This window comes from Kryptolebias marmoratus, linkage group LG18, assembly GCF_001649575.2.
Source record: "Kryptolebias marmoratus isolate JLee-2015 linkage group LG18, ASM164957v2, whole genome shotgun sequence".
In the NCBI taxonomy this organism is placed as follows: domain Eukaryota; kingdom Metazoa; phylum Chordata; class Actinopteri; order Cyprinodontiformes; family Rivulidae; genus Kryptolebias; species Kryptolebias marmoratus.
The window spans coordinates 17082277-17093026 of NC_051447.1; the positions used below are offsets into that span (position 1 = coordinate 17082277).

The 10750-nt window shown below is 40.5% G+C and overlaps 1 protein-coding gene across 4 annotated transcripts in view; it reads right to left on the bottom strand.

The window, feature by feature from the left end:
- Window positions 1-10750, bottom strand: part of tbc1d22a (TBC1 domain family, member 22a) — a 137238-nt gene that overhangs the window by 35747 nt on the left and 90741 nt on the right. For all 4 annotated transcript variants that reach the window (XM_037981210.1, XM_017436230.3, XM_037981211.1 and 1 more), the window contains one exon: window positions 7654-7781. In XM_037981210.1, the coding sequence (XP_037837138.1) occupies window positions 7654-7781 (128 nt within the window). The remainder of the gene's footprint in view (window positions 1-7653; window positions 7782-10750) is intronic.

Below are 10750 nucleotides of genomic sequence, written 5' to 3' on the forward strand. Positions count from 1 at the left end.
AACCTGACCTTAGAGAAGGAAGGAAGGAAGGAAGGAAGGAAGGAAGGAAGGAAGGAAGGATGTCTGAGATCAACCTGATCTTAGAGAAGGAAGGAAGGAAGGAAGGAAGGATGGATGGATGGATGGACAGATGGATGTCTGAGATCAACCTGATCTTAGAGAAGGAAGGAAGGAAGGAAGGAAGGATGGATGGATGGATGGACAGATGGATGTCTGAGTTCAACCTGACCTTAGAGAAGGAAGGAAGGACGGACGGAGATTAATATAAAAGGATCATTTTGGATGGTTTAACGAATGAACACAAACAAAAATAGCCACATTCGAACAGGTTAAACAAAAAACCAACAGACTGGATGAAATCTTCACTTCAGTTCCTCATTCTGAGAACAGACTTAGTGGTGGACGAAGGAAACAAACTCTGTTTAACAGAAGCGACGAGTTCTAAAGTGCTTACTCCAAACTGATGAAAATTCACAAGAAGGAGGGTCAATTACCTAAGTTATTCCAACACTTTGTCCTTGAATTTTAATTTCACAAGCAGTACATAAAAAAACTTAGGCAGGAGTAAAGAAAATTAGCTCAGCAAAAAGTATTTTTCCCTTTGTCTCTGACATCTTCTAGTCATGCTCTCCTTGGGGGAGGGGGGCACTCGAAGTCTTTAGGGATAAAAAAGTACCAATTACTTTTGCAAATAGTCAAAAAACTCAGTCACAAAGATCAGTTTCTGCTCTGCTTCAAATATTTTAAACTATCACACAAAAACAAGGTTGTGTTTTCATATAATGATTTAATCAAAATGTTTTTTCCTGTCCCACTGCCCTTCTCTTTGGCCACCATCTACCTCACCTCGAGATTTTTCTCGTCATTTAGATTCACAAAATAAAGTTTGTCATGGGAGTCAAGGTGACTCTGTCAAACTTGGGCCTACCTCTCCGCCGCCTCCATTGTTATGCCCGGTCCTCCTCCCTCCCCGTGTCAGCGTCGGCTGAGACACGCGAGACTAACTGACAAGCGCTGCTGATCAAAGAGCAGAGAACGTGGAGGAGTACGGGGCGTGAGGGAGCAGAATGGGGTACAGTCAGAGGAGTTGATAAGGAGAAACTGGGGAGTAAGCAGATGGAGGGGTGGGTGTATGAAGGGCTGAGGGTAAGCAGAGGAGAAAAGTGAATGCGGAATGCAGAGTATTGCAATGTCACAGCATCTTTAAAGTGCTGCGTTGGCTGTCTGACTGGTCTGATCCTTCCAAAACAAACCGGCCTCATGTGGGACCGACGCGATACTCTGACGAATCGACTGTAGACAAGGTGAAAAGGTGACGGTGCTGCAGGGAGATGGAAGATGATAAACGAGCAGATTCATAGTGATGTAACAATCACATGGGGAGAATATGATGAGCTGCTGGCATCCGACTGGTTGTTTGAAGCTCGAGTTTTGCCACTTTTTCTACATTTATTGTGTAATCCACAGAGCCAGGCTCATGAATTTAAGCCCTGCACAGCGGGGGGTATTTAAAACAGTAAATTTTGATGCAAGGTCTCAGAAAGACATTAAATTTTGATGAAAAGAGTCGAGTCATGATGCAATGGGTTTAAAAAGGATGAGAGAAGATTTCTTTTTATTTCATTCCCAAAAGGTGAAGGTGGACATTAATGTACATGCTCATGTGTCTGTTACCAAAATAAGTCATGAACCACTGGAAAATTATTAATAAAACTTGCATAAAGTAATCATTAGATGTACATTTACAACTGAATAACGTTTGGAGTCAACCTGACTCAAGATGGCTGCCACAGCCAACTGACTTAAAACACACTGAAATGGCTATGATTCAGCCAGTTTTAAAGATATTGTACTAAAATTAGGTGTGGTGGTAGCTGGGAGTGATCCCCAACACATTCTGAGTGCTAATAGATGGAGCAAGATCTACCTGTCTGGAGTCGACTCCGTTAGTGAAATCTCTCATGAACACCTGGGTGGATTTTAATGAAAGTTTCAGGAAATAATCACTGAATCATCCATTTCATCGTTGACTATAAAATAAGCATTGAATCAATCATCTGGGATGGATCAAACGGGATCTATCTAGGACTCCCGCACTGCAACGGATTCAGTCCTCTCTGATGCATTGGATACACACCGTCTTTATTCTGAAGAAAAGAGAACTGGAAAAATAGGACAACTGCATCTGAAAAGCGACTGTATGTCAGGAAAAACATACAGTGATGACAGAATTAGAAACCGCTAGCCTAATGAGAAATTCTAATGTTCTTTTCAAAACTGAGACTGTATTAGAGAGGTAAAATGGAATAACATCTTAACAGTCATGTCAGTTAAAGAGCAGCGGCACTGAGCAAAGAGAATTTAAAGCAAGTGTGTGCATTATGTGTTTGTTTGGGAGTGTGACCGGGGGTTTATCCACAGAGACCATTCTAGATGCTTGCAGTAACCATGGGACCGGCCATTACTACAGACAGGAGACAGCGAGGCAGGAAACCTTCGGAAGGCCACCTTCCACTGTGATGTCTCCTCCCTGAAGTGGCAGGTTATTTTCACATTCAACAAAGGTCACTTAGAAAAACTTCAGAAACTGGACTCTGGAGGAAAAACTGAAATTCTTGAACCTAGTAGAGATAGGTAAACGTAAAAACACTCTGCCACAGCTCGAAGGCTTGCGCTGAAACGTTTCAGCAAAAGAAACGCGTTAATATAAAGTTTTAAAACTGTAAATTAAAGGTAAAGCCTAAAGCAACCTCCAAATTTCAGTGCAACAATAACTGTAGGATCCAGAACACCTATCCTTATCCGTGCATTTTACAGGATTTTATAAAAACCTTTTGAGACAATTTTATAATTTTACTGATAAAATCAAATGCATAGTCTAGGTCTAGCGTTCCTTGAAGAAAATGTATATAACTCGCACCATTTATGCCTGAGTTTTAAACTAAAATCGTTATACCTGTTTGTTCAAACCTTGATCTCGTGTTATTGTGACAGCGCTCAGGGAATGTGTTGAGTATGACTCTCAGCTACTACCCAAAAGAGCTATTCAGTTGTAGATGTACATCCAATTATTACTTTGAGAGTTTTGGTAAAATTTGTGCAGTGGTTTATGAGATATTTTGCTAACAGACAAACTGGGTTGACGCTACCTGGTAATTCCAAAGATTTAGGCAAACATATCACACGATGGTTGGAACTCAAAGTGTGTCTAAAGGTTGGTTACCAGCTACTACCACTCAAAATTGAAGCTCAATCTCTGTAAAACTGACTGAATTATAGCAGGTCAGTTGACTGCGGTGGCCATCTTGAACTGGGCTGGCTCCCAATCAGTTATTGATGTAAACCTAATTATTACGAAAAAATAAATAAATAAATTTGGCCAAAACCCTTTTTCTACCCTTAATCATCTTACTATTTATTATTTTATCAAAGGGTGATGAAAATACTCTGTTTAGAATCTCATAAAATAACTATATTAGCATGTTTTTTTTAACAATTTACAATTGAATATGGTCAGCCTGGAACATATTGGGACATTAAAACATTTCGGGTTTGCTCAAGTGACAGATTTAGTCGTCATGCCTTTGTGCATGATGCCAACAAACATGAACAGGTTTTCAACTTTAGTTTTGTAGAGCTACAAAAGTAGCATGAAAAAGATATTTTAGTCCAACTTTGCAATGGTGTAGTGCTGAATAATTGCACTTTATTACCGTCTAAAACTAATTAACTGAGCTCCAAGCAAGCACCACAGCAAAAGAATGCATGGTGCGTTTGATTCATTCAGCCCACGCCTTTAATCTTAATCTAAAATAATTTTCTGGACCTGTGTTGCAGTAAATTAGTCCCATTATTCCCATCAGCAATCCATAGATTTAATCGCATTTAACCACCTGATTTTGAACATGCCCACTGACAACGCTGTACAGCTTCCTGCTTGGTAAATCTGACTGTCCACATGAAAGGAAACCATGTTTCAGAACCTGAAAATGCCACGGTTTGCCTTTAACAGCCACGCTAATGCTGTCACACTGAGCTACTTGCTAATTTCATGCTCCACGCAACAGGGATAATTTAGTCCCAGTCTGTCTGTCTCGCTGTCTTTCTGCTGAGGAAGAGTGGTCTGTGTGTTTGTTTCGCTCCGAAACGCTCTCCACCCCGCCATGTGCCTCCCTCTCTGCTTGTCCCTCTTTTTAAAAATCAGCAGAGAGAAGAGTGGAAAACAGTGCAAGCTGAGAAAAAGAGGGAGAGGAAAACAGATGAAAAAAAGTTAAAAAGGAAGACTGGAGTAGAGTCTGAGGGCAGAAAGAGGGATAACTGATGGAAAGATCAAGGAAGGGCTGTTTTGTGCTGGATTGCACGACTGAACAGATGGCCACACTACAGAGAGAAATCCACAACGGAGATATTACAACACAGGTTCAAATCTCCCATGAAACACACACAAACAGGTTCAGAGACAAAGAACAAGGTCTTCCTATTCAATGTTACAATTTTAAGCCCATAAACCAAGCCAATATCTAAAGTATGTGGAGCTGTAGAATATCACCCTAAATATGAAAAGAAAGCAAATGGAAGAATTTTGTTTTAATGGTGCAAATGAGACAGGAGTACAAAAATCTGAAAGGACTTCAGAAAAAAAGAGAATGGAGGGTTTGTGTAAAAAGCAGGGAAGTAGAAAGTGAGAGCTCTGTGTTTTGCTGCCAAACCTGCTAAAACAGTCAAAATGGCCAAAGTCCCCTCTGCTAGGTTGGAGCCACAGGTAAGAGACTTTGACAGCCAACACAGGACCGTGAAGGCATGTGTGCTGAAGCTACAATCCAAACAACATCGTAAAACATCAAATATTTAGCATATGGATTACAAGTACAAAGTGTACTCGCACTGTCGTCAAGTCACGACAAAGAAACAACATTGTTTAAAGATTCATTACTGGTTTCCGTTTTTAGATGTGACACGAACTCGAGTCCAGACCTGGAGGTATGAGTGCAGTTTTTACTGAAACCAGAGCAGGATGAAGGAAATTATGAATACATCCTTTTATACTTCTTAGTAAAAGCCATTTCATCCTCTCCTCCAAATCTAATTACTCTGCAGTTTTAATTACACTGGGATGTCAGGTGAATACGGCAAATCTTTGAAAGATTTGTGTGTTCAGACACTAATATCAGTTGGGATGAATCAGCACATTTCTTGCTGAAATGTGCTAAAAATGAAGAAATCTGAAACACGTAACCACACTGGGAGCTTCTGAATTAGATACCAAGCAGCTAAATAGAAAGAAGAGACAATAGGTGCTTTCAGATCCAAAGAACCACTTAGTCCTTTTAACCATTTCAGGTAGCTCATCTGATTTGTTTTTGTACTGCCAGTACTGTGGCAGACTGCAGTCCTTAAAACTACATTTATTGGGTCTATAATTAGCTCTTGCTTCAGAGTAGGAGCTTTCCTAGCTCAATAGGGAGTCTTCAGTAACGTACATGATTGGTCCCAAAAAAAACATGTTAGCTGAAAATACTGAACGCTCTTTCAGCATCTGCACTATTAAAACTGCATTTGCATGGCTAAAGGTAGCACCTCACTGGGCTGCGACTGCTAGACTAGTTGGTGGTTCAAAATTGCAAGAAAAAAGACAAATCTTCAGCTTCAGTTTTGATGAATTCTGAGCGTTTGCATCCAAGCGACCAGTAAGCCATGCGGCCACTTTTTGAGAGCTGGATTTTTGAAAAACAAAGCTTATTGTCATGCCTGCAGCTTGTAAGACTATATTCTAGGACATGCACAGCTGCCCCCAAGAATATCAGTTAATCTACCGAGAACACTTGAAATGAAGATGGGCAGATTAGGACCAGTTGTTTAATAATTAACCTCACGCTCGTGTATATTCAATGCATGTCCACTTCTTGGTCACAGTACTATAATCACCACCCACTTTGGTTTTCTGTTTGCTTTGTTCAGGCCTTCACAAAAAAAAAAAAACTTAATCCATCTCTGACCTCTTCCCTCCATTTATACCTTAATAAATAATTTAAATTAATAGGAAATCATTTGAGGTTGGAGTTAAAGCAGGACAGACTTGGACTCTTACTCAGCTAAAAAAGAAAAAATCTCTAAAACAGCCAAGTATTTGTTGCAATGTATCTCAAAGAAGCACCAATCTGAAAAAGCATGTCTTCACTGACATGACATGGGCATTCTTGTATAGAAAGAAAAGTCGGCTCCATCCTGAACCTGAATCAACCTAAAGGAGTTTTCAGTCAAGTCGGACTACAGTGTGGCTTTTAACTGTCAGGCACCATCTTTGTCATGCTGCCCACAGTTCAGTCAGAGTTCATTAAGATTTAGACAGGATTCATTTGCTATTTATTAATTCAAGCTATGGTTTGATGGTAGTGAACTAAGCACCCCAGCTATAAACCGCAACATATCCCAGTTTTATTTCTCCATTTTCCATAGTCTCTTTACATTTTTTTCTATTTTTACTCACAAATGTCACTTTTTTGTAACCCTGAAACTCCTTTTGACACTACCTTCAAAACCTTCACCTCCCATTCTAAATTATCTCCATCTTCACTCTAATTACTCCTTCTTTTCTTGGTGCTTTTAGGTGAAAGAAAATGGCTACAAACACCGTGCTTTCTGTTTTGATCAAAGTTCGTGTCTTTCTTGAACGATCAGGAAGCAGCTTCAATCAAGCTCAACTTTCACTTCGCTACGTTTTCCGTTTGACACCGTGACTTCTCAGGTGTGAAAACGTTACACCTTGCAAATGTCAGACACGAGCTAAACGGTGCAAATGACAAGAAACATCTGTATTTTAATGACAAGTGAGAACGAGGTGTGAAGAAAAGCTTGAGGTTGTTAAAGATGCCGAGAACGGCAGAAAGGATTCATGCTCGTGCAAACACTTGGCACAGCTCGAAGCGTCATCAAGAAACAAGTCCACTTCAAACCCGACATCAACTCTTTAGTCCCCTTTGTATCGATGCAGGTCACCTAATCAAACGCTCCAATGTGGTCACGTGTCTTACACTCTCAACCTCTGGATCAACTGGAAAATCCATTATATGTACTCAGCTCAAGCCTCGAACACTCATTCCAACACACACACACATTCTCAATCGATAACACACATTAGGTGTTATTGACAATGCCAACCGAGGTTAACAGTACGGCCCAACTGTAGGCGCCGCCTATTAATCTCCGGGTAAATGTCAAAGAGCAACAAGGTCAAAAGGCACACATAGGTTTGAATAGCAATAAGATATTTCTCTGCTCGAATCTATACGTTGGAGCTTGTTTTTTCGTGCCCTTTTCAACTCATCATCAAAAGGATGCAAGAATAATGGTGTCACCACCTCCCGTCAAACAAAATACAGGAAGTTCTTAGAGTCTTAGCAGCATCAAAAACTATAACTATGAGGAAGTTACGATGTTAAATATCTTAAAAATAAAATATTATTTGGCATTAGACTGCACTAACAAAAGCAGTACCACTTTTGAGGGAATCATTGGCGTCATTATCAGAAATATATCCATTTCCCTTTTCCAGAAATCTCGTCCCATAGAGAGAAATGGGGGGAAAAGAAGTAAGAAAAAGCTTTGTAACGGTAGCTGTGTTGTGTGTTTGTGTATGTGTGTGTGTCACTGCACCTGATAGGTGTCCCACAGTCTGATGGTGCACCGTAGCGGCAACTCCCTCATCAGGAGGTTGTTCATCCAGCGGAAGGCAAACTGCAGGTACTCCACCTCATAATGCTGCATGTGGCGATGCACAGACTCTGCCAAAAAAAAGGGGGGGAACAATGACATTTTAACAATGAGTCCAGAGGTTTGATGAATTTATTTGATTTCTGTGTTAAAATCAAACATGCGGTTGTCTGTAACAAGGGGGGTGAAAGCTAGTTATCCCAACAGTGACAGTAACAAGAGCCAGACAGATTCTTTCCCTTCTCTATTACTAGCTGCTGTCATCAGTGTCACACACACAGCCGTTTCCTAATAATTGAAATGTAATTACAGAGCTATCCAAATTGTCTCAGAAAAGCCTCATATCCAGCCAGGATGAGAAATGGAAGTGGAATTGTACTAACACTCGAGAGAAATTGCATGTCGCTCCGGTGAAGACTGGAGTGCATATAAAGTAGGTCAATGGCATCCGGAGGTGAGGACAGAGTCATGTTTATATGAAATGTATAGAGAACACGTTAATTACTTCTTTGACATCAGAGCCCTCGCTAGTATCTGATAAAAATTGTGTTGTGGAGACCTCTAACCTGTCGTACAAAGCGAGTCTGTCAGAAACCAACGACTGTGACACTGGCATAAATTAAATAAACCTCCAAAAATCTTTTTTTTTAAGACGGCACTGTCTTTTTTTTTTTTAAAGATTCTGTTTTCCATTTGAGCATTGTAATATTTGTGATGAGAACATTAACAGGTAAGTGGAAAAAACATCAAAAATGAAAAAGGAGCATTCCTTGTATGCCAGAATTTTAAATAAGATCTTCTGTAATCTGCTCGATATCAGAGGTGGTCTCGGAAATGACTCAGATACTACCACACCAAAATTTGGCTCAATATTTGTCAACTTGACTGCGTTACAGCCATTTTTGTGTTTGCTAAGCTGAATTAGGTTTACTCCAAAAGGTAACCAGTTGTGGATGTTGATCCAACAATTACTTTTTGAGTTTCATTAAAGTTTGTCCTATGGGTAATGGGATTTTTTGCTAACAAACAAACACGTGTGATGCTGAAATGTGGCGATAACAAGCGCTTAGGAAAATACTAACTGAGCATAAGGTTTACATTACTTTTACAAATTTAGATATTCCCAGCAAAAAAAACATTATTTGAGTCGTCAACTCAAAATAATCAAGAATGTATAAGTCTGTAATGAGCAAATATGAGGCAAATAAAAAGCAATAAATATATGGATTGGGTTTTTATCTCCCTATGACGGTGATTGAGCTTTGCTCCGAAACAAACCACACAGAGAGATGACCACATGTTGCATCACGCCGTCTCAATATGGTCCCAGTGTGGGGTTCAAACGTCAGTGTCAGTGTCATGACATGCTGGCAGAACTCTCGCTGGGAGGACTGGATAAGAGGCAAATATGTCAGCTGAAAACTGGCTGCGTGTGGGGCTGTGACACCGAGGAGGACCGCCTTTGTTCCTCTCTGTTCTTTGATAAATGTTTTGCTTTATGCTTCTTTACATAACAAAAGATTAAAAATACCACTCAGTATTCAGCGACTCCTCATTTCATAGTCATCAAACCCATGACACTCATTCTGCTGCACACACACATCTCTTAATAGAGCTGTAATTACGGAGCTGTCAGGGAATCTATGAGAAAAGCCAGTTAGGAGGAACTATCGCATCCTGCTCTAACACACTGTCCTCTTAATCAGGACTGACTGACAAGCACACACACACTCCGCAAACTACAGCTTTAATAACTCATTTATTGGCAAAACACTGCGCAAGATATTTCTAAGACAACTCGCATTATTACTTTCACAAAAAAGAAGCACCTGAGTGCCGCCTACCTGCTCTAGCCTGAGTGTTCGACAATTACACACACACTCCAGCAGCACATGAGCAGGGCGCAAAGTAAACACAAAGCTATTATTTCACACTCCTCTCTGCAGTTTAATTATCACATGCTGCTGTAAAAGCATAAACAAGGGAAGCTCATTAACAGTGCATGCATCACGGTGACAGATCTTAGCTAGCTGCCAAACAGAGGGGAAGGGAGCGGAACAACTTTAGACAATGTTAAATTACACTAATGAACTTGCTCTTCCTAATATTAGCAACTTCAACAAACACAGAGGAAGAGGCGCACGTTCGGAGCGTTACGGTTGTTTGTCATGAGGCGGGAGAAGAAAAAAAAAAAAGCGAATTATTAAAGAAAGACAAAAAGAGCTGAACAGAAGTTGTAGAAGTTGAACCTTATTACTCATGAGCTGCTGTTAGTTGGCACAGTGCTGAGCATGCTGAGCAGGGTTGTTATCGGGGCTGGGGAAGGCTGAGGATGACATGTCTAATAGGCGATGATTGACTGATGAGTGTTGTCCTCCTGCCCGGTGCTGGCTAAAGCCTGGAACAGAGAACCATGTTGGCTCTCCGCGGTGGACCGTAGCCTGGGGCTGGTGGACAGTAGGAGGTTGGAGGTTGAACAGCGAGCAGCTCTCGTGATTCTGCTGATGAGGCCGATTCCAACTGACTTCACACCATCTCAGATAAAAACACCTAATTAAAGCTGAGTCTTTTACGCTTTTTTTTTTTTTTTATAACTTCCACCATGCAGCACTTCAGATGTGTTTTAGGTTAGAGCTGCACAACATATCGAACATTTATCCTTACAACAGTAGCAATATCACAAAGGTTTGAATAAATCGTAGACACAAACTGCAGGCCAGTCAAATGGTCCAAAATGCAGTCCCTCCAGGATTTCTCGGGCATTTTTTGTGATTGTTGCGGCTAAAACGCCCGATTTCGCAGGACATTTTTCTAAAAGTTGCAGGTTTTTTTATAACTAAAATCAATAAAAAACAACTTTTAAGATATAAACCAAAATAATTCCTAGTTTTGTAAGATAATTCCCAACAAACATTGACATTCTCAAAAGGTGCTTTATTTGAGAACTTTGACAGCTTCTAAACTGACATTCATGAGCATTTCTGGATTGTCCCTGGTCTGCAGCTCTCCTCACATGTTTTGCAGACACAAAGTGTTTGTC